This window comes from Mercenaria mercenaria, chromosome 18 (assembly GCF_021730395.1).
Source record: "Mercenaria mercenaria strain notata chromosome 18, MADL_Memer_1, whole genome shotgun sequence".
Lineage (NCBI taxonomy): Eukaryota > Metazoa > Mollusca > Bivalvia > Venerida > Veneridae > Mercenaria > Mercenaria mercenaria.
In genome coordinates, this window is record NC_069378.1 from 34,928,122 (window position 1) to 34,952,704 (window position 24,583).

The 24,583-nt window shown below is 36.7% G+C and overlaps 1 protein-coding gene across 1 annotated transcript in view; it reads left to right on the forward strand.

The window, feature by feature from the left end:
• LOC123538119 (uncharacterized) overlaps window positions 1–24,583 on the forward strand; it is a 109,347-nt gene that overhangs the window by 33,057 nt on the left and 51,707 nt on the right. Inside the window, exon 4 of the mRNA XM_053529780.1 lies at window positions 4,205–4,303. Within this exon, the coding sequence (XP_053385755.1) occupies window positions 4,205–4,303 (99 nt within the window). The remainder of the gene's footprint in view (window positions 1–4,204; window positions 4,304–24,583) is intronic.

Here is a 24,583-nt window from a genome sequence, read left to right on the forward strand (position 1 = left end):
GAAGGAATTTTATAAAACTTGGGTCAAATGATAACCTCATCAGAACGATGTGCAGAAATTATGAGTCAACCATGCCCTCTCAAGGTCAAGGTCACAACTAAGGGTCGAAGGTTTGAGCCTTCCATTTGGTGTCCACTCTGTATCTCCTTAACCCCTTGAAGGATTTTCATCAAACTTGGGTCAAATGATCACCTCATCAAGAACTCATGAGTCAGCCATGTCAACTCAAGGTCAAGGTCACAACTGAAGGTCAAAGGTTTCAGCTCTGTATCTCCCATTCTCATCCATCAGATGTTCGTCAAAATCCCGAGACGAACCTCTGATTTAATTCAGTCGTTTATTTGGTGAGCATGCGCACTCGTAATTGCTACCGGGAGAAGTTCCAGCCAATCAATGTTCGCCACTATATTGGGCACGCCGAATTGAAATTTTAAACAATATGTAAGCAAGGTAGTTGCTAACGATGGATGAAGGCGATATTCCATGATTGCGATTAATAAAGATTTATTTCTGTTATTGATGTTAAGAAATTTACCAGAAGAAATAATATTCCTCGTAAGTCGGCATCGATATGAAAGGACGCGGTCACGCTTTTCACGGACGATTTTGATTGGTTCGCTACATTTTGTCTCGAAACGACGCTGATTGGCTGAAACATTTTACCTGTAATGTAACCAAACCACAAATATCGGCGAAATGTGCCAGAGGTTCATCCGGGGAACCACGGTAGACCTCTGGTATGCGAGAATGTGCATCTCCTAAACCCCTTGAAGGATTTTCATGAAACTTTGGTCAAATGATCACCTCATCAAGACATTGTGCAGAATTAATGAGTCAGCCATGTCAGTTCAAGGTCAAGGTCACAGCTAAAATCAAAGGTTTTACCCTTTCACTATCCATAGCAGTGGCGGGGAATTTAGCTGTCATTCAGACTGCCTTGTTATCAACATGATTTCCATTTGTAGGCAAGAATACATAACTCTGTCAACTATTTTGACTGAATTATGGCCCTTTTTGGACTTGGAAATTAGTTTTTTCATACAAGTCCATATTTTGCCTAACATGTAACTTAACATATTTGCCATCATGGTCACACATTGCCTTTAGTACAAGACTAATCGAAATCCACAAATACAGGAACATTTTTTGTTTAATCCATTTTTTCTTTTGTCTGAAAATCTATGGAAATATTTTGACCCCATTCTTCAATCAGTTCTTCGAATAGTCGAGCGCGCTGTCATCCGACAGCTCTTGTTATTGTTAAGTTGGTATAGCCTGTTAACTTCTCCATTCCACATCCCTTATAATTTGCTTGCATTTTAGAATACTTATTTTTAGCTCACCAGAGCACAAAGTGCTCAAGGTGAGCTTTTGTGATCGCCGTGTCTGTCGTCGTCAGTCGTCCGTCGTCAACAATTTGACTGTTAACACTCCAGAGGTCACAATTTTGGCCCAATCTTAATGAAACTTGGTCAGAATGTTACCCACAATACAATCTTGGACGAGTTCGATATTGGGTCATCTGGGGTCAAAAACTAGGTCACCAGGTCAAATCAAAGGAAAAACTTGGTAACACCGTAGAGGCCACATTTATGACCCAATCTTCATTAAACTTGGTCAAAATGTTTATCTTGATGACCTTTAGGTCAAATTCGAATCCGGGTCATGTTGGGTCAAAAACTAGTTCACCCTGTCAAATCAAAGCAATAGCTTGTTAACACTCTAGAGGCCACATTTATTACCCTATCTTCATGAATCTTGGTTAGAATGTTTATGATTCCTAGGCTAAGTTCGAATCTTGGTCATGTCTGTTCAAAATCTAGGTCATTAGGCCAGATCAAAGGAAAATCTTTTTAACACTCTAGATACCACATTTTTAGTTTGAAACTCATGAGAATTAGTCAGAATGTTTGTCTTGATGACCTCTAGGTCAAGTTCGAATCTGGGTCATATGGAATCAAAAACTAGGTCACCCAGTGAAATTAAAGGAAAAGCTTGTTAACACTCTAGAGGCCACATTATGACCCTATCTTCATGAAACTTGGTCAGAATGTTTATCTTGATGACCTCTAGGCCAAATTTGAATCTGATCATGTGGGGTCAAAAACTAGGTCACCCAGTCAGATCAAAGGAAAAGCTAGTTAACACTCTAAGAGGCCATATTTATGACCCTATCTTCATGAAACATGGTCAGAATGTTTATCTTGATGATCTTTAGGCCATATTCCAATTTGGGTCATGGGGGATCTAAAACTAGGGCACTGGGTCGGATCAAAGGAAAATCTTGTTAACACGTTAGGGGCCACATTTTTTATTCAATCTTCATAAAAATTAGTCAGAATGTTAGGTATCATGTAGTCTTGTATGATTTCAACTCTGAAAATTTGTCATGTGGTGTCAAAAACTGGGTCACTAGATCAAACATTTTTGATATGGTGTGTTACTCTGGTGAGCGACCTAGGGCCATCATGGCCTTCTTGTTTCATTTTTGCTGGAAAAGTGTAGGCCCGGGTCTGCGCTACGCCGATGGTGACATTTTTGGTGTTTAAATTCCAGTTTGGTGGTTACAAAATATTCATGTACAAAACGGTCCTCAGAAAGCCTAAAAAAGTTAAATGCTTATTTGTTAGCTCGACTTTTCGAAGAATAGGGGAGCTATCCTACTCGCCCAGGCGTCCGCGTGAGCATCACACAAATGTTTAAGTTTGCGTACTACCCCAAATATTTTCAAAGTCCATTAAGATATTGCTCTCATATTTTGCATACTTGTTTACCATCATGACCCAGTCTGTAAAAAGGAGGAGGCAACTCTATCAAGCATTTTGACTGAATTATGGCCCCTTTTCGACTTAGAATAAATGTTAAAGTTTGCGTACCACCACAAATATTTTCAAAGTCCATTGAGATATTGCTTTCATATTTTGCATACTTGTTTACCATCATGACCCTAGTCTGTAAAAAGGAGGAGGCAACTCTATCAAGCATTTTGACTGAATTATGGCCCCTTTTCGACTTAGAATAAATGTTAAAGTTTGCGTACCACCACAAATATTTTCAAAGTCCATTGAGATATTGCTTTCATATTTTGCATACTTGTTTACCATCATGACCCCAGTCTGTAAAAAGGAGGAGGCAACTCTATCAAGCATTTTGACTGAATTATGGCCCCTTTTCGACTTAGAATAAATGTTAAAGTTTGCTTACCACCCCAAATATTTTTAAAGTCCATTGAGATATTGCTTTCATATTTTGCATACTTGTTTACCATCATGACCCCAGTCTGTAAAAAGGAGGAGGCAACTCTACCAAGCATTTTGACTGAATTATGGCCCCTTTTCGACTTATGCTTATTGTAACGTTAAAGATTTACTCATTGCTTATATTATACTATCAAGCACCGAGAATAGTCGAGCGCGCTGTCCACTGACAGCTCTTGTTTTTCTTTTATAATTTAATTTGGAATTGCTAAGTAAGGTCATGTTTTGGCATACCGATCCAGATCCTTATGTTGATGTACTGAAGTTGTTGCCTGTCAGTATTTGTGCCCCCATGTAAAGTATATTGGATCTATACTGGAGTAAAGTCCATCGGTATTAAAGTCATGTCACCTGTATTTCTTCTTAACCGTTGGGCAGATGTTCATCAAACTAACATCAATTATTTACTGTGACGAGACCATGTGTAGAGCGCACAACTGAAATCACTCTGTCCAAGGTCAAGATCACACTAGGAGGTCAAAGGTCAAAAAGTTACTTTTGTGTTTGCTCCACATCATGACATGGAAGATTTCCATTAAACTAGCATCCGCTTACATTTGTGTCCACTCCCTATCATCTAAACCACTGGAATGATTTTCAGTAACTGTTAAAACTACAGAGTTCACAACCGAGGTCATTAGGGCCAAGGTCATGGTCACAATATTTTACATGTGCCTGTATTATAGCAACATTTGTGATATTAATCACCTAATTCTTTGATGATTGCTCCAAGAAAGTTATTGACATGTCAGAAGGAAGTTTCTTTTTCTTTGGATTCATTTTAAATTAATTTGTTATTATACCAGCTATATAAATCTGGAATAATAATAATAATAAAGGAAGTTTCTTTTTCTGTGGATTCATTTTAAATTAAATTACATTTTATAAGGCTGAGTCGCCATTTTAATATATATATATAAACAACAAGGGTTTGTATATAATTTCAGGTGGCCCTGAGGCTTTACAGCGACAAAAACTCGGCTACCCTCATGACGTCAGACCGGGGAAGCAGCGGGGGAGCTGAGTTGGAACTCAACAAAACACCGGTAAGTGCATTATATTGTACACTCTATGAAAGTGATATTACATGTATTAGAGCAAGTGTTTTAAAATATTTGCAGTTTGATAGTTTGTAATGATTTAATAGTATTGTTAATGTTAGCAGTGCCTTGTCATTTGTCATGGACAAAGCCGCTATTTTCCTACATACAGAAATAAAAACAACCATTTCAACACATCAGCATAGTTTGGTAATAGATGTATTATCTGCCACACTTTCTTAATATATTTTGCTCTTATAGTTTGTTAAATTGAGGTGTAGCCTTATTTAGACCTTATTTAACTTCTGTGTGTTCTTTTCCTTATATTTTATTCATTCTGAAATGTTCAGGTAATCTGCTCCTGCTGCAATGCTGACCGGCTTCATAGTCAGAGGATTGGTGCTGTTACTATATAATATGTAGATCCAAATTAGACATAACTACATGTATTCATATGAAACATTTGAGGTGTTTTTTAGCAAAACAATGCAACTATTAATTTTAGCTCTCCGTAGCACAAAGTGCTTGATGTGAACCACTGTGATCACTCACTGTCCGTCATCTGTCTGTCCGTCCACACTTTTCTTCAGTCAACATCTCTTCTGAAACTGTTTCAGTTTGGCGGAAGTTGATGAAACTTTGCCTGGATGTTCCTTGGGTGGTCTATCCCAAAATTGTTCAAATTGTTGTTACTGCAGTGTTTTCCCTTGACTTTTGAAAGTGAGGGTCATTGTGACCCCCAGTGTTTCACGTCTGGGGGTCATTTCCAAATTTTGGGGGTCATACAGATATACTTTTAATATTTTGAATAAAACTTTGTTTTACTTATGAATACAAGTAATTATACAGACTGAACTGTTTCCTGATTTGTCACTGATTAAAATGATAAAAATAGCTGATGTTTGACTTTTTATTTATGTATGACTGTGCTTAAATAGGTTTTATTACTTTTACCAGGCAGTGTTATAGTAGAAACAGGTGATTTGAACTGCTGGGTCCTACTGCACTTGCTGCCGACGACGTCATAAACATCATCGTCTTGCTGGATCTGCTTTTGAGCCATTTTAATTTTTAGTAAACAGCAGACTGGTACTACTGGTACATGTAGCGAGCAGCAATAACAACTGTTACAAAGTGTAAATCAGTCAAGTATCGGACTGGGTACTAAATTTGTGAAATGTGAATCGACGCAAATATAGAAAATGACGCAGTCTGCATATAATTATGAAACTGAAAGTACGTTTTCAGAAAATCGCTCTTTGTAAACAAAATTGGCCTGATTTAGATTTTCAAGAAATTGCGTCCACTGTGACGTACAGAATTTATTTTTACGGTCATTTCTCAGAAAAGTGCGACTGTGACGCAGGATTTGTGCGTCAGGGAAAACCCTGCTACTGTTCCACTTGGTTGCACATAGGGGCTGCCAGAGCTTAAATAGAAAAATCTTTAAAGGACATCTCCGAAACCGCTAGTCTGATTTTGAAATAATTTTTTAGTTTTACTTAGCAGTATTGACTTTAGCCCTGCAAATGTTTATTGAACTAAGAAAGGTCAAGAGCACAAACTATGGACCAGTGAGTCCCTAAATAATAAATTACCAAAGGTGTGTTTGGGTTCCCAGTATCTCAGAATAAGCAATGTAACAATGTAAGATTCTGATTTATGTGCACAGAAGGTGTTGTACTGAGAAACAGGTTTCATTATATTCAAGTATCATACATTACCTTGTGCTTTGTGTTTGATTTTATTGAAACAATGTCTGCTAGCTTCCTGCTCTATACACTGTAATGCAACACTTCTGTTCCTTTGAATGTCTGACTTCCACTTTTACATAAAGTAATTGAAAAGTCAAAGTGCATGTGCCATTGTTAGCAAACATTTACAACTGAATGAGTTCCGAAAATGTATGACTGCATGTCAGGTAAAATTTTGTTTGGTTGAAATTTTAGGATAAAATTTTGTTTGATAGACAAAGAAGGATTAAGTTTAGTTAGGCCAGAAAAAAAGCTGCGGTTAGTGTTACCCAACAGACTGTTAAATTAAGTCCGGGCCCTGAAATAAGAATCTTCTCTGTTTTTGCTGTCGGGAGAGGATATTAGGGATATTTTGGTAACTCTTGTTAAAATTCATTCATAAGGAGTTTGATTTTTGACTACACACTTTCTTCATGAACCAAAAATGATAAATCGAGACCGGAAAGAACGAAAATTGCTCACCATCAGTCTTTTACATTGTGTCTTCAGATAACACACATTTGATGTAGCTTTAGAGGTGAATGATATATATGGATGATGTTCCCCTGTCTGCCAGAGCTGTTAGCAGTGCAAGGTTTTAGTTCATCCTAGAGTAACCTCCCTTAGTGAATTCTTCACCCATGTTTGCACAGTTCTTGTTGAACTAGTTCATGCAAGTGTGGTTTTGCGGGTTAATACATATCAGAACTTCCTGAAGGAGCCTTGTTTTTGAGGAAAATTTGAGATTAGCTTAATTTTTTGCCACAACTGCTTTTGATACAGGGGTACATATAGTTTGCTATTAATTGTTGGAATTGCAAGTTGTCCTATAAGGCTATAATATGTGAAAATTTGTACCAAATGTCGATGGCAGCAGGTGGTGTCAAATGGAAACCAGAGTTTCTTGCATTTAGTTTTGATACACTGATGAATATAACTGATTGGCGGGTAATAATTATGTCTCCCACCACACAGTGGTGTGGGAGACATATTGGTTTACTCCAGTCTGTGTGTGTGTGTCTGTCACAAAGCTTGTCCGCACTCTTTAAGTCGAACATTTCTCATCTGATTTTCACCAAACTTGAACAAAATGTGTTTGACCATAAGACCTCGGCCAAGTTCGATAACTAGCCAAATCGGTCCAGGCGTCTTAGAGTTATGGCCCTTGAATTACCAAAAATCGGTCTTTTTACTCTTGTCCGCACTCTAATTCAAATATTTCTCATCCGATCTTCACCAAACTTGAACAAGATGTGTTTCACCATGAGACCTTGGCCAAGTTCGATAACTAGCCAAATCGGTCCAGGCATTTTGGAGTTACGGCCCTTGAATTATGGAAAAATTGGCCTTTTTACTCTTGTCCGCACTCTAAGTCGAACATTTTTCATCCGATCTTCACCAAACTTGAACAAAATGTGTTTGACCATAAGACCTCAGCCAAGTTCGATAACTAGCCAAATCGGTCCAGGCATTTTAGAGTTACAGCCCTTGAATTACCGAAAAAATCCGTCTGTTTACTCTTGTCCGCTCTCTAAGTCGAACATTTCTCATCCGATCTTCACCAAACTTGAACAAAATGTGTTTGGCCATAAGACCTTACCCAAGTTCGATAACTAGCCAAATCTGCCCAGGCACTTTTGATTTATGGCCCTTGAATTACTGATTGGATCCACTCATCCAGACCATCTAATTGGATCCACTCGTCTAAAACATCTAGAGAAACTAACATTTTTCATAGGGGCAGTTGTGGGAGACATGCGCTTTTCTCAAAAGCATCTCTAGTTAAATATGATAGCGAATTGAAATAGGTTATAATGAGTAAAATAGTAAATTAAGAGTGAAAGCGAAAGAATGTTTCTTCTTTATTTTTATGCGCATTGACCATGTTTACTTTAATATTTATACCTCTTTCTTTCAGTAGCTCTTGAAGTTTCAGCTTTAGGTCAGTACAAAAAGTGGTCAGCTGTTTGTTTTGCAGTGAGATGAAGATACGGATGACCAGTTCAATATTTTTCTTATCAAACAACCCTTAACATAGGTATTTGTTTTGAGGCTGAGATAATGGGTGCCAGCTTGACCATTCAGCTTTCATAGGAATTTAAATTATCTAGGCCATCTTGCACTTTACCTATATTTTGTAAAATGCTCTTCAGTCTTTTACATTGTGTCTTCAGATAACACACATTCGATGTAGCTTTAGAGGTGAATGATATATATGGATGATGTTCCCCTGTCTGCCAGAGCTGTTAGCAGTGCAAGGTTTTAGTTCATCCTAGAGTAACCTCCCTTAGTGAATTCTTCACCTATGTTTGCGCAGTTCTTGTTGAACTAGTTCATGCAAGTGTGGTTTTGCGGGTTCATACATATCAGAACTTCCTGAAGCAGCCATGTTATTGAGGAAAACTGCTTGTGATACAGAGGTATATAGTTTGCTGTTAAATGTCTGATATATAAATTGTCCTATATGTGAACATTTGAACCAAATGTCCGTGGTGTCAAATGGAAACCAGAGTTTCTTTCATTTAGTTTTGATACACTGATGAATATAACTGATTGACAGGTAATAATTAAATATAATAGCGGATTGAAATAGGTTATAATCAGTAAAATAGTAAATTAAGAGTGAAAGCGAAAGAATAGTTTCTTCTTTATTTATATGCACATTGACCATGTTGACTGTTTCGTATTTATACCTCCGGCCCCTTTCACTTTCTTTCAGTAGCTCTAAGACTTGTAGTTTCAGCTTCAGGTCAGTACAAAAAGTGGTCTACTGTTTGTTTTGCAATGAGATTAAGATACGGATGACCAGTTTAATATTTTTCTTATCAAACAACCCTTAACATAGGTATTTGTTTTGAGGCTGAGATAATGGGTGCCAGATTGACCATTTAGCTTTCATAGGAATTTAAATTATCTAGGCCATCTTGCACTTTTACCTATATTTTGTAAAATGCTCTTCAGTCTTTTACTTAGTGTCTTCAGACAACAGACATTCGATGTAGCTTTAGAGGTGAATGATATATATGGATGATGTTCCCCTGTCTGCCAGAGCTGTTAGCAGTGCAAGGTTTTAGTTCATCCTAGAGTAACCTCCCTTAGTGAATTCTTCACCCATGTTTGCGCAGTTCTTGTTGAACTAGTTCATGCAAGTGTGGTTTTGCGGGTTCATACATATCAGAAGTTCCTGAAGGAGCCGTTATTCAGGAAAATTGGAGATGAACTAAGAAGTTTTTGCCACAACTGCTTTTGATACAGGGTATATAGTTTGCTGTTAAATGTCGGATATGTAAATTGTCCTATAGGTGAAAATGTCCATGGCAGCAGGTGGTGTCAGATTGAGACCAGAGTTTCTTTCGTTTAGTTTTAAAGTTTTGATACACTGATGAATATAACTGATTGGCGGGTTATAATTAAATATGATAGCGAATTGAAATAGGTTATAATGAGTACAGTAGTAAATTAAGAGTGAAAGCGAAAGAATATTTCTTCTTTATTTATATGCACATTGACCATGTTGACTGTTTCGTATTTATACCTCCGGCCCCTGACTTTAACCACAAAACTTGCTTTCAGTAGCTCTTGTAGTTTCAGCTTCAGGTCAGTACAAAAGGTGGTCAACTGTTTGTTTTGCTATGAGATTAAGATACGGATGATCAGTTCCCCTTTTTCCTAGGTACCATATTACACTGCAGAATAAGGTCTGTTTTGTTACTGTAAATCATTATTGTGCTGGGTTTAACTTTGGTGAATTTTAATATATATTTTTGAGGTTACTGTCAGATGCAACTTTTTGTTTCGGAGTCATATATTTGTGGATTTTGCATATTTAAGATCAGACTGAAGGGCTATTTATTATTATTTCTTGGTTGGGTTAGTGTTCTGAGTTGGCACCCTTGAATGATAATGTTTTCAGATCATTTTTTCTAGTAATAAACTGATTACCACACATATGCCTGAAGTCCATTATATAGGACACAGTGGGTAACTATGTTTGGTATAATGGGCAGTGTTTATTGTAGTTGCTTCCCCTGTAATACAGATTTTATAGTGGGCGAGAGATCAATATTAACTGACATCAATCAACATGTAAATATGGGAAATAGGAGTGTTCACATTAATGTCATTGTAATGTCATAGTTTCCTTATATAGCCAGCTATAGCTCCAGTAATTAGTCTCTTATATTTTGAGATGGGGAGAGAAAAGAATTGTTAATCATAAGAGAAGCTGTCTGGCATATTTTTCTGGGAGGATTTACTGATTATGAAGCCAGATAGATTTAAATCTTGTAAATTCAATAAGTAAGGAGAAGAAAATCTCTTTTCTCTCTTGTTCCATTGAGTGTAGCAAAAAGCTTTAGGATGTTGTGGAATTCGAGTTGGTTGAGTGGCTATTTTTGAATTCCGGTCAGCTGATATGCCCCAGGGTTAACATAAAAAGAATTGTGAATAAACAGATGAAACAAAATATTATAAGGACTGTATTGGCTGATTAAATTACATTTCCATCCACCATTTAACAAACGCCCCCCACCACCACCATAGGTGAAAATTCCCGATGGGACATTCTTACCAAATGATTGGGAAAGAAATTTTATATTGTGGCCAAAAGGCCCATGATCCCTGTGATTTTCAATTGAGGATTAACAAAAAAGCATATTGGTACATCCAAGTTGAAATATGCTGTAACTTTAGTCTTGATGAGACATATTTATGTTTTTAGATAGTATACCCATGTAATTGCATACTATTCTGTTACAATCACTGAAATCCCACCGTTACTATGTTTAATCGCTGAATGGTTAATGGGTGGAATTTGGCCTGCTTAGTTCAGTAAGGAGAGCACAAATCTATGGACCACAGGTCCTGAGTTTGATACCTGCGTATGTTTGCGTGATGGTTTGATGAAAGCAATTGTGTCTCAAATTATTATGTCATCCACCTCTAATTTATGTGGAGAATAGCGTGTAGAGAACAGGTTGGTGCTTCTGGAACACTGGTTAGGTTAAATGCCTGTCGTTACAGAACTGAAATACTGTTGAAAAATCTCACTAAACCCAAAATAAACAAAAAGAACAGAGGGCGGATTGTTTAGAATTTGAAACTTTAGCAGTTAAAGCTTCAAACTTACTGCTGATCTTTTGAGTGTGACCGGCTCATCTGCATACAGTTTTCTGAAAAATTGCAATGTAACAACAGTCCATTCTAGGAAAAATTGATTGGGCACTTCTGAAAGCCTTGCACAAAATATACATCGTATATGTCCTTTTCAACCAGGGCCCTCGGTCGGCCGTTTTTACCGCCGAATATCGGCTGCTTCCCCCGCCAAAATAGTATCCTTTTTTTCCCCCTCCGGAGAAAAAAATTCCCCCTTACTGGGCATTTGGTTGACCCGAGGTCGCAGGTTTTTGATCCACGAAAATTGAGAAAAACTCGTATTTGACCTGAACAAAATATGCTCCGTGCGTCGGGTTGACTTGCGGAAATTTTGTTTGATGCGTCTCGAGTTCGAAAGTTCTGCCCCTTGTCAATCAAAATCCCAGTCAGTTTCAGTATTGTTCACGGTCATACGCGGAAGTATGGCAGTAGGCGGAGCGTCATATGTTAATTAGCTGCTAACAGATGTCAATCACGCCACGCGCCGATTGACATGTGGTCATCTCGCGGTTTATATTCAGTACAATAATCCCTGTCATTATCAAAGGTGTTTAGTGATCAATGTGTAAAACTAAATTGATAAACAATGCAGCTTTAGATTATTGTCTGCACAAATTGGATAATTAAAATCATTATTTTGTTTGCTTGATACGATTACGTGAGCCGGTCAACCGTTACGGTCTATAGAAAATTTATTATCATTTCCGAGGCTTTGTTTGGTCCAAAATAAATTAAATGCTTTAATAAGCAAGTATTGAATGGGTATGGTAAAAAAAAGAAATTTAAAAGAGGTATTTCATCAAGAATTTTAAATGTTAACTTTCGTTTTCCATATTTGTCACCTGTTTTCGCGACCGTGATTTTCCAGACATTTTCATCATTTCTTACAAGATTTTTCTAGTACAATCTAAATAAAAAGCCATTTAAAACTCTGCATTAAAGAAAAATATGATCGCTGTTGCAAAAGCGGCCCTTCTTTTGAAGCATTTTTTTGATAATAAAATGCAAAGGCACCAAACCCCACCCACTTTTAGACAACTAAATTATAAATTGATTAAAAAATCTGTAATGATAAATGTACTTGTTTGAGATAAAGTTTGTGGAAGTTTCATTAATAACAGTATAGCTGGACACCTTAAAAGCTGATCTTGACATGATATAATTGCAGTTACCAGTAGTATGTTGAGAAAAAGAAACAACTTCAGTGTAATGAGAGTTATACATGTTATAGTTCTTACATAGTATGTTATTATTTGAAAGCAATGAAAATTCCCCCTTTTGGCTAAAAAGACGCAAAAATTCCCCCGCCTGAGGGCTGCGAACCCCTTCCCCCAAAGTAGAGTGAGGGCCCTGTCAACTACTGGTTACCCTTCAAAATTCACTACTAGACTGGAAGAAAATTAAGTGCTTATGATGAAGAAGTATTTGGAAGGAGTCTTAGTGGCTGAGCGTTTAATATAGCTTGCCTCTTACCACTACTTATATGAGGAAGCTATTCAGCTGGCAAATGGAAGTTAGGTGGTTCTACCAAGCTGACTGCCCATGATGGAAAAATGCTCTCTGGAAGCCCATTCAGCTGGCTTACAAAAGGTCAGTGGTACTGCCAAGCTGCCAAAAGTAAAAGATCAGTGGTACAGTAACCATACTTACCAAGCTGCCGGAAATGAAAGGCCAGTGCTACTACCAAGCTGCCAGAAATGAAAGGTCAGTGGTATTTCCAAGCTGCCAGAAATGAAAGGTCAGTGGTATTACCAAGCTGCCAGAAATGTAAGGTCAGTGGTATTTCCAAGCTGCCAGAAATGTAAGGTCAGTGGTATTACCAAGCTGCCAGAAATGTAAGGTCAGTGGTATTTCCAAGCTGCCAGAAATGAAAGGTCAGTGGTATTACCAAGCTGCCAGAAATGTAAGGTCAGTGGTATTTCCAAGCTGCCAGAAATGAAAGGTCAGTGGTATTACCAAGCTGCCAGAAATGTAAGGTCAGTGGTATTTCCAAGCTGCCAGAAATGAAAGGCCAGTGCTACTACCAAGCTGCCAGAAATGAAAGGTCAGTGGTATTACCAAGCTGCCAGAAATGTAAGGTCAGTGGTATTTCCAAGCTGCCAGAAATGTAAGGTCAGTGGACTTACCAAGCTGCCAGAAATGTAAGGTCAGTGGTATTACCAAGCTGCCAGAAATGAAAGGCCAGTGCTACTACCAAGCTGCCAGAAATGTAAGGTCAGTGGTATTACCAAGCTGCCAGAAATGTAAGGTCAGTGGTATTTCCAAGCTGCCAGAAATGAAAGGTCAGTGGTATTACCAAGCTGCCAGAAATGTAAGGTCAGTGGTATTACCAAGCTGCCAGAAATGTAAGGTCAGTGGTATTACCAAGCTGCCAGAAATGTAAGGTCAGTGGTATTACCAAGCTGCCAGAAATGAAAGGTCCGTGGTATTACCAAGCTGCCAGAAATGAAAGGTCCGTGGTATTACCAAGCTGCCAGAAATGTAAGGTCAGTGGTATTACCAAGCTGCCAGAAATGTAAGGTCAGTGGTATTACCAAGCTGCCAGAAATAATACCGGGAGAGGCACCTGAGATCTTTCTCCATCATTAAAAGCTGGAAAGTTGCCGAATAATCTATAGTTGTTTCAGTAAGACTTTAACCTCCCCCTCCCTTCCACCTCTCTTGCAAACAAAAGGCAAATAATTGTAATCTATGTTACTGTCACAGTTTTTAATCCCTTGTTGCAAAGTTGTGATAATAACATTTTACCGAGAAGACATTTTGCTGCTGGTTTCAGATAAATGGCATAACTTGATGAATACTGTTGTCCGGTTATCATTCTAATGTCACTAGCCATAGTAACCATGGTAACTTGACAAATATTGGTGATCAGCAAAGATTTTACATGATTATCTCCATTCTATTGTATGAGCCACAATATTGAAAATGTATGTCCTTGCACAGACTGCTTACTGTATGTTCGTATACATATAAAAGGATTTTGTTATCTTTCATAAGAAATTTATTAACTATAGAGCATGAAGGCCTCAATGTAAATAATTTCCAGTGTTTTAAATGAGTTAAAACCAGGCTGATATCTTCATGTAATGATCACAAACTCAGCCATGGCCCTTACCTTTATGCAGCAGGCAAGAATCGGACCATTTCATCATGCAGTGATTGCAAAATCGGAACATTTCTTCATGCAGTAGTTAAAAAAACCAAGCAATGGGCAAGTCGAGGATTAATTGAAAATGGATCAATTTGGAAAAAACTTGGTTGTTAGCTCAAGTCATAGATGATTAAGAGGCCATCACAGACTATTTGTCTGTATAAAATCTAGGTCAAGTTTAAAAGTAGGGTACCTGAGGTCAATCACTATGCCACTAGGTCATATCATTGAAAAACTTGCCACTTTATTGCATACCTGTATGAAACTACAAATTGACAATTACCATTTTGATTTAATCATTTGAGATTTAAATTACTGAGAAGTCAAAACGAGAGTTATGTCAAAAAATACTGTTCAAAACCAATCAGTAAAACAACAACACTGTATCCTCACAGAAGTACTTTCGAAAAAATTGCAGCAGAAAGGACATAATCATTAATAGTTTTTGGAAGTGGGGCAGGTAATGCAGTTTCTCGATCCACAGATGAATGTTTGTGAATGGCATCTCTGAAATACTGTTTACAAAATGGCAACAAAATATTGTAATAGTTCTAGGAAGAGTTTATTTCTCTGTATTAATGGAGAATATTACCACAGGCTAGGTTTTAATTCATTGCTACGTGCAACATGTCTGCAATAATCCATAAATGGTTATATTAATAATAAAATGATCACATGGGTGTTAATCAGATTGATTTTCAAACAGACTTGCTCTTGCACAGATTTTTTTTTTTAAACTGACGTACTCACCTTTATGCTCCACCTTAGTTTTGTTTTGACCTCTGAAAATGACAGATTTTATTACAGTGTTTTTATACACCCGAAGGGACGTATTATGTTATACCCCATCCCTCCCCCCGCCGTGTCTGTCTGTTAGCAATTTTGTGTCCATTCTGTAACTCTTGAACCCCTTGAAGGATTTCAAAGAAACTTGACACAAATGTTCACCACATCGGGAAGACATGCAGAGCACATGTTCTGGATGGCTTGCTTCAAGGTCACACTTTGGGGTCAAAGGTTATATGAGTGTGTTTCGTGTTCGCTCTGTAACTCTTGACCTCCTTGATGGATTTCAAAGAAATTTGACACAAATGTTCACCACGAGATGACATGCAGAGCGCATGTTCCGGATGGCTGACTTAAAGGTCAAGGTCACACTCCGGTCAAAATTCAGTTTTGTTTCGTGTCAGCTCTAAAACTCTTGAACTGCTTGAAGGATTTAAAAGAACCTTTTGGCAGAAATATTCATTACATCGAGACAACGGGCAGAGCACATGTTTCGGATGGCTGGCTTCAAGGTCAAGGTCACACTTGGGGGTCAAAGGTCATTGCTCTGTAACTCGAACCCCTTGAAGGATTTCAAAGAAACTTAACACAATGTAACATGCAGAGCACATGTTTTGGATGGCTGGCTTCAAGGTCAAGGTCACACTTAGGGGTCAAAGGTCATAGCTCTTGTAACTCTTGAACCCCTTGAAGGATTTCGAAGAAACTTGACACAAATGTTCACCACATCGATACGACATGCAGAGCATGTTCTGGATGGCTGGCTTCAAGGTCAAGGTCACACTTAGGGGTTAGATGTCATACCTTTGGGCATATGTTGCTTCGCATTGCGGTGCTCATGTTTTCTACTGATTTGGGAGTGGGGCTGGGGCCTTGACAATTGGGGAAAATACTTTGTAAAACATGCAAATAGGGAATTAAGAAATTGCTATTTTCATGACTATTTTAGAAAAAAAGTCAACATTGTGTTCAGTGATCATATATTGCCTTGTGTTTCAAATGTTTATGACATGGATGAACACTGGGTATTGTGGATAGCTGATACCATTCTTGTTTTGTAACACTGTCCTTACAAGCCATGTGGCTGTTTGTATTTTTCAGCCAAGGTCCATCGATAGTCTGCTTTTCGATAGTTCGCTTTTCAGTTACAGACCTTTGTATTGTTGATCTTTTTTTTTTTTTTTGCTGCAATTTGCCATTTTTGGGCTCTATAATGCCTTAGACCATCTATCGCTGTTCTAGTGTCATTTCTACTCCTGGGCGCAGCCATTTTTCTCAGTAAATACACCATGTGTGCCGATTGGTTGTTGTATAAATCGATAATTCAATTGATTGATTTTGGTGATGTTGTGCTTATTATTTTCGAAAAATCCAATATATTGACACTCAACCAGATTGAATGAGTGTTTATTAATCTCTCAGAAAGTAAAAAAAAAATATTTTTTTAGCTTTGAAATGGGGAGTGAGGCTGAACTAAGGTTGTGGTCCTAACTTGGCCCATTTTGATCTCTTGTTGTAGGTCTTCCAGTTGTGTGACGTCTTTTCTCTTGGTAATCTCACATGTGCATTGTATAATACAGCATGAACTGTCACACTTGCCATTTTAAATCTGTACGTAAAAGTAGTCATTGCACACACGACCGCATTTTCAAAAAAAAAAAATGGCTGATATTTGACAGTTTAGAACAAGTAAAATGTAAATCATACCTGAATACCTGTAAATAACTATGTACGATGCATGCCTGTACGTAATGTGTACCCCTGATTCTAGCCTAAAATCTTGAGGGTTGACTTTGTCCTCACTTATCGTACATGGGGCAGCAGGGCTTTTTCCGCCGAATACTGGCCCCATTCCCAATGCCAAATATGCTCCATTTTTACGGATTTGAAGCAAAAAATTCCCAACTGAAATAAAATTTTGATTATTCAAAGAAAATTCTTGCATAGTTAGTTTGTTTTGTTTGGCTAATGAAATCACACAAAATGTTAGAAAAACCACCTTGTTTCTATTTTAAGTAACATGACTGTCTGCACCGCGGCAAAAATTAATACTTTTGAGAAAATTCAGAACTTTGTAATTGTGGTGAAAACTGAGTGTAAATAAAAGTTTAAACATGAAAAATGATAGTTATTTTATTTTTGCAAGGTCTGTCTAGTATCAGCAGCTTAGAAAGAAAATCCTTAAAAATAAATCTTTAAATTTCACTAGAGGATACTTTAATATTGTAATTCATTTGAATGTCAACCAGTCTTAAACTAATATAATTAAATGTTAAAAAATCACAATTTACTTGATTTGTCAATACATTTTTCCCAATTTTGACAATTCTCCATGTAAAAATTTCCCAATTGGACCAGGGGACTTTTCCCCCAAAATACTTTCTTTCGTTCTGTTCGCTTATCTTACCGAATCCGGGGACATTATTGCTGTGGTCTGTTTCTCAGTACTTGTTTTATTGACAAAGCCAAAGCTTGACAGCTATTTCTTGTCAGCAGCATACTTTTTTATGACTGTATTTGTATAATATTTACTATTAATTACTCGGCGTTTTTTTGCAATTGGGATGGGGCCGAAATTCGGCCCCAAAATCAGCCTTAAAAAATCCCTGTGTACATCCCTTTACATTAAGAATAATTCACGAGGGATAGAGGATAATAGAAATTCCAGTAGAACAATTTGAAAAATAATATGTGAGAACATAGTACCTGTATAATCAAAATAATGTATATTTTGGATAATGTAGTTATGAAATATTTGATATGTAACAAGGCATAACTTTAAACCTTTAATGCCGACATAGACAATTATCCGACTTGAATGTTTACTGTAACATCACTGTGAAAACTAATCCTGCATTTTTTTTAACTTTGCACTTTTCAGGGATAAAATTTTCTGAATCAAATTTTCGATTATGGTCTGAGACGGATATTATTCTTAGCAGGGATTAGAAAATTTTATGAAACTAATTTTGGTTTTTATAATTATTGGCTGCATAATTGGTGTTATGGTTTGACATTGAGAGATAGAGTTAATAGATGTGACAATTTTTTTGTGAGTTCCATTATTATAGCAGGTCTGATACAACTCTACTCAGCAGTGAGAGCACACACTAGCTATTGAATATAGCCATTCTCAGGAAAATTGATTTTCCAAGCGCATGGTTCACTGTGAAATTCTCCTTGTCTTCTCTAGGTGGCAGCGTGTGTATTGTAACATATGGTGACTTGTCTACGTATGAAATGACATTGTATCTTTTAGAATTTTATGACTGGATATAATTTGTGATGTGTAGCTGGCTAGTTTTTGAAAATTTCTTGGATGTAGGGGTTTGTTTATGGTATCAATCAAAACTTTAGACAATAAGGTGATCCTGGTGATTATAACACTTTGCCATATGGACGGTAGTTTTCTGTCAACCTGTTGGCTTGAAGCATTTATGTTCATTCATTAATTATTATTATTATGGAATATTGTAATATTTGAATTTGATCAAGTAATTTAGAGTTGAAGATGAAATGATAACAAAATTCAATTAGATCTAGAGATAATTTTTTAAAAGTATTGGTTAATCAGAAATACTTTTGTTGACATTCTACCATATGGTGTGGGATCAGAATAGTGTTAATGGTTTAATGTATCTGAGGATATTTTAACACCTTCTCTTAATGGAAAGGATAGTTTTTACAAAGGCCTGTGACAGCATCATTCTCATTGTGAAATTGGAAGTGAAACAGTGATTAAATACATGATAATGATATGTTGAACATTTTTTAAACAAGGTAATTGTTACACAGTGTCTTAAAGGATTTTTGTCAACTATTTACTATTTATGACTATCAAGCCCATTGTAAAATAAGCATTAAATGGTTGTGTAAGAGGTGCAACCCTTCAGATTAAGGTTCCACTTGTGTAAGAGGTGCATCCCTTCAGATTAAGGATCCACTTGTGTAAGAGGTGCATCCCTTCAGATTAAGGTTCCACTTGTGTAAGAGGTGCATCCCTTCAGATTAAGGTTCCACTTGTGTAAGAGGTGCATCCCTTCAGATTAAGGTTCCACTTGTGTAAGAGGTGCAACCCTTCAGATTAAGGTTCCACTTGTGTAAGAGGTGCATCCCTTCAGATTAAGGTTCCACTTCTGTAAGAGGTGCATCCCTTCAGATTAAGGTTCCACTTCTGTAAGAGGTGCATCCCTTCAGATTAAGATTACACTTGTGTAAGAGGTGCATCCCTTCAGATTAAGGTTCCACTTGTGTAAGAGGTGCAACCACTCAGATTAAGGTTCAACTTGTGTAAGAAGTGCAACCCTTCAGATTAAGGTTCCACTTTGTAAGAGGTGCATGCAGCCTCTAGGGTAAGGGTTTACTTGTGAAAGAGGTGCAGCCTCTCAGATTAAAGATTGTGTAAGAGGTGCAGCCTGTCAGATTAAGGGTTGTGAATGAGGTGCAGCCTCTCAGATTAAAGATTGTGTAAGAGGTGCAGTCTGTCAGATTAAATGATGTGTCCATGTGCAGCCTCTCGGATGAGGTGCAGCCTTACAGATTATAGATTGTGTAGGAGGTCAGGGATCAAATTTAACTTTTTTCCCACTAGCAAATTTTTCAAGTGCCATTTTTTTCCACTAGCAAAATGATGGGTTCCACTAGCATTTATTTAAAAGTGCTAAAGTCATTAACATGTTTTGTTGTTGTTTGGTTTCATATAAAAGTTCACGGTCCGGACTTGCCGGGGGCTTTCTGGTTTTGAAAGTATATACAATACAAACCAAAGTATTCCATGATTCTTTGGACTTTTGGCTGGACATTAAGTTTTAAGTTTTTTTTAGGTCACTGCCCCTAGAGTTGAGCATTTTCGGTCTCCACGGGCCTTTTTGCACCAAGAAACATGTTATTTCTCTCTCCATTTCTGCAGAACTTTGCAAATTACAAATCAAAATGAAAACAGATATTGCATAGATGCTTACTTTGATATCTGATAAGTACTTTTGTATAAAGCGACAAGCGTCTACAAGCAGTCATTATCAGTAAATTAACTGCCCCAAAGGAGTTTTTCAATAGAAAAGGACAGTTTGAGCGAATTCCCCTATTTTCTAACGTGATGGCGAAAATATTCGAGTGCCATGTTTTTCTACTCGCATTTTTTTTACTCTTACTCGAATTTTGCGAGTTAGCGACCGCTAAATTCGATCCCTGGAGGTGCAGTCTGTCAGATTAAATGATGTGTCCATGTGCAGCCTCTCAGATTAAGGGTTTTGTTACAGGTGCAGCCTCTCAGATTATAGATTGTGTAAGAGATGCAGCCTTTTAAATGTGGGGATAAGGAACAGATCTCTTGAGTTAGTTGTTGTATGACAGGTGCAGTTGCTCAGGTTATTATCGTTAAAGAGGTGCAGCCTATGGGCTTTAAATTAAATTAAGGGTTGTGTAATGGGTGCAGCCTATGGGCTTCAAGGGTTGTGTAATGGGTGCAGCCTATCTGGTTATTGGTACATCTATTATCATCAAATTATACATGTCAGCAGTATAATTTACTGTTCACAACAATTTCACAGTAAAGTTTCACTTGGTCATGAAGTTTTCATTCTCTACCATAAAAAGAAGCGTTAAATAGACAGAGTGGCTTAATCAGAAATATTTGTAGTAGATTTAAGTGCGCATTCCTTCTTAGTTGGAGATTTTGGAATTTTGACGTTAATAGATAGTTTTACTTAAAACAGATCTTGCATTTAACAACATACATTTCACATTACCATTTTCTCAAGGTTGTTTAAACTGTGAAAAAGTCAGTAATGGCTTGAAATAGGCAGTAAAAGTCAGTCACATCTTGAAATAGGCAGTAAAAGTCAGTCACATCTTGAAATAGGCAGTAAAAGTCAGTCACTGCTTGAAATAGGCTGTAGAAGTCGGTCATGTCTTGAAATAGGCAGTAAAAGTCAGTCACGGCTTGAAATAGGCAATAAAAGTCAAAAATTCAATCACGGCTTGAAATAGGCAGTAAAAGTCAGTCATGGCTTGAAAAGGCAGTAAAAGTCAGTCACGTCTTGAAATAGGCAGTAAAATTTAAGTCAGTCACGGCTTGAAATAGGCAGTAAAAGTCAGTCACGTCTTGAAATAGGCAGTAAAAGTCAATCAAATCTTGAAATAGGCAATAAAGTCAGTCAGGGCTTCAAATAGGCAGTAAAAGTCAGTCACGTCTTGAAATAGGCAGTAAAAGTCAGTCAGGGCTTCAAATAGGCAGTAAAAGTCAGTCACGTCTTGAAATAGGCAGTAAAAGTCAGTCAGGGCTTCAAATAGGCAGTAAAAGTCAATCACATCTTGAAATAGGCAGTAAAATCAGTCACGTCTTGAAATAGGCAGTAAAAGTCAGTCATGTCTTGAAATAGGCAGTAAAAGTCAGTCACGTCTTGAAGTAGGCAGTGAAAGTCGGTCACAGCTTGAAATAGACTGTCAAAGTCGGTCACGTCTTGAAATAGGCAGTAAAATGGGTCACTTCTTGAAATAGGAAGTAAAAGTCAGTCACGTCTTGAAGTAGGCAGTAAAAGTCAGTCACGACTTGAAATAGGCAGTAAAAGTCAGTCACAGCTTGAAATAGGCAGTAAAATGGGTCACGTCTTGAAATAGGCAGTAAAATTTAAGTCAGTCACGGCTTGAAATAGGCAGTAAAAGTCAGTCACGTCTTGAAATAGGCAGTAAAAGTCAATCAAATCTTGAAATAGGCAATAAAGTCAGTCAGGGCTTCAAATAGGCAGTAAAAGTCAGTCACGTCTTGAAATAGGCAGTAAAACGTCAGCAGGCTTCAAATAGCAGTAAAAGTCAGTCACGTCTTGAAATAGGCAGTAAAGTCAGTCAGGGCTTCAAATAGGCAGTAAAGTCAATCACATCTTGAAATAGGCAGTAAAATCAGTCACGTCTTGAAATAGGCAGTAAAAGTCAGTCATGTCTTGAAATAGGCAGTAAAAGTCAGTCACGTCTTGAAGTAGGCAGTGAAAGTCGGTCACAGCTTGAAATAGACTGTCAAAGTCGGTCACGTCTTGAAATAGGCAGTAAAATGGGTCACTTCTTGAAATAGGAAGTAAAAGTCAGTCACGTCTTGAAGTAGGCAGTAAAAGTCAGTCACGACTTGAAATAGGCAGTAAAAGTCAGTCACAGCTTGAAATAGGCAGTAAAATGGGTCACGTCTTGAAATAGGAAGTAAAAGTCAGTCACATCTTGAAGTAGGCAGTAAAAGTCAGTCAGGGCTTCAAATAGGCAGTAAAATGGGTCACGTCTTGAAATAGGAAGTAAAAGTCAGTCACGTCTTGAAGTAGGCAGTAAAAGTCAGTCACGACTTGAAATAGGCAGTAAAAGTCAATCATGGCTTGAAATAGGCAATAAATGTCACAAATTCAGTCACGGCTTGAAATAGGCTGTAAAAGTCAAAAAGTCAGTCACGACTTGAAATAGGTAGTAAAAGACATTTTTTTAGAAAATCTTGTCTATTAGAAAGAAACTACCAGATGTGCCTTTATAATAATATTAATGAGCTTTCACATATAGATATCAGAATATCTAAAAATATTGAAGATACTAGTTTACAATCAAAAACAAAGGAATTAATAAAATATTAATCTCATTTTTCGCTTTTAATGGTGGTTAATCAGATTTTTGTAAGAAATGGTTTTGTTTGAAGTTTTAACATATAAATATTATTTCGCCAAACCAAGACAGTTTTATTTTAGCACATGTATAAACTTGATTTGCATACCTTGGCTAAGGAATGATATAGATATTAAGTCTATTGTATTATATATTTAATATGAAACTAGAAATTATGTTGAAACTGATAGAATAAAAAATCTTCTTTTTTTTTTCAAAATACTTCCATATTAAAGGGGAGTAATTACAAAATTTTATTAAAAATAATAAAACATATTTTTAATAGGGAGCTTACTCTGTGTAATTGGTCTTTCTATTTCTCAAATAAAAAATAAAAATGAAAAATATCATAAAAAGTTGCAAGAATGCGAATGACCATGCTGAAATATAAAAACATATTTTAAATTTTGTTTTTGATTATATGCTGACAAACTTCTTACCTATAATATAAAATCTTTTTTTATTTTGAAATGTCTGCATATAATTAGAAAGAGAAAAAAAAACATTTCATCTTTATTTTTGAAGAGAGACTACTGTTTAACATTAGAGAGTAGGGAGTACTTAAAAGTTTGAAGTTTGCACTTTTACAGAATTTGCCAGTTATAGAATAAAACTACTTTAAGGTAATCATGTTTAGGCCAAAAAGAAACACATTACCCTTGCAATTTTAATACATTTTTGTACATGCAGTATTTCGTACACGAGTATGACATATCTTGAAAATACAAACTGAATAATTGTGATAACTGAAGAAATAGGACATAGACAATAATTTATTGTCACTCAAAACTTCTAGAGTTTCCTTACTCTTCGTACTGGGGTTTCTGTGATATTAAAAGTAATGTCTATTTTAGGTCACAAAAGTAAGAATATTTTGAACTGTAAATTAACTGCCATGTCTGTATAGATAATAATTTACATGTATTCAAAAAGAATTACAGTTAATTCTGTTTTAGAAATTTCTTAACTTCTTAACTTCTCACATAATTTCGTATTTGTGGGGTGTGGGGATTTAAAGTGTAGTAGTAGTATACCATACTGTAGTTCTCTGTTACAACAAGGAAGTACTATTATGACTCCAACCAAAAATTTTGATTACAGTAAGACGTGTGTGTGAAAACCCATTACAAAAATGTATATAGTGCTATATTTTGATTTCTCACTGACTGTTGAAAGTGAATTGTGTTTGCCTTTTATCATATCAGAAGTGGGGAAAAGATGAAAGTCTTTAAAGAAAAAGTGCAAATCTTATATCCAAACATTGATTTTATCTTGATACTGTGTACCATGGTCTTTTTTTCGTTACCTTCAGTTAATCAATAAGATAGGAAAAAACCAGGACAAAAATAGCCAGATACATGTCACCACATTATATTTGTGCCTTATTTGTTACAACATAGGAAGATAGAGGAAGGATTGATTAGCTCATTGGTGATTAGTACATATTGACAGTTTTCCCTACATGGAGAAACGATAGGAGATTTTTGAATAAATGAGGAAGGAAATTCCATAAATCTGTTTTATATTAAAATAAACGAGAACATGAACCAGGTTTTTTACCAGATGTAAATTAACAGGAAATTCAGAAGTACAGTCCTTCATTAGATGTTAAGAATTTAAAGATAAAAGTGGAGTTTGAATAATATTTTCTACAATAGAAAGAAAACAGAATTTCTAAGAAAGTAGTATCATCTTGTTTTCCATTTCCATATATAGTTGATTGTTTTAGCAGAAGTAGGAAGTGTTAACATTTTCAAAGTGGAGTCGAATTACGAAACACTGCGGTTAAACACACAAATAGAGACGGCGGCCTTCCACGGACGAAGGTAT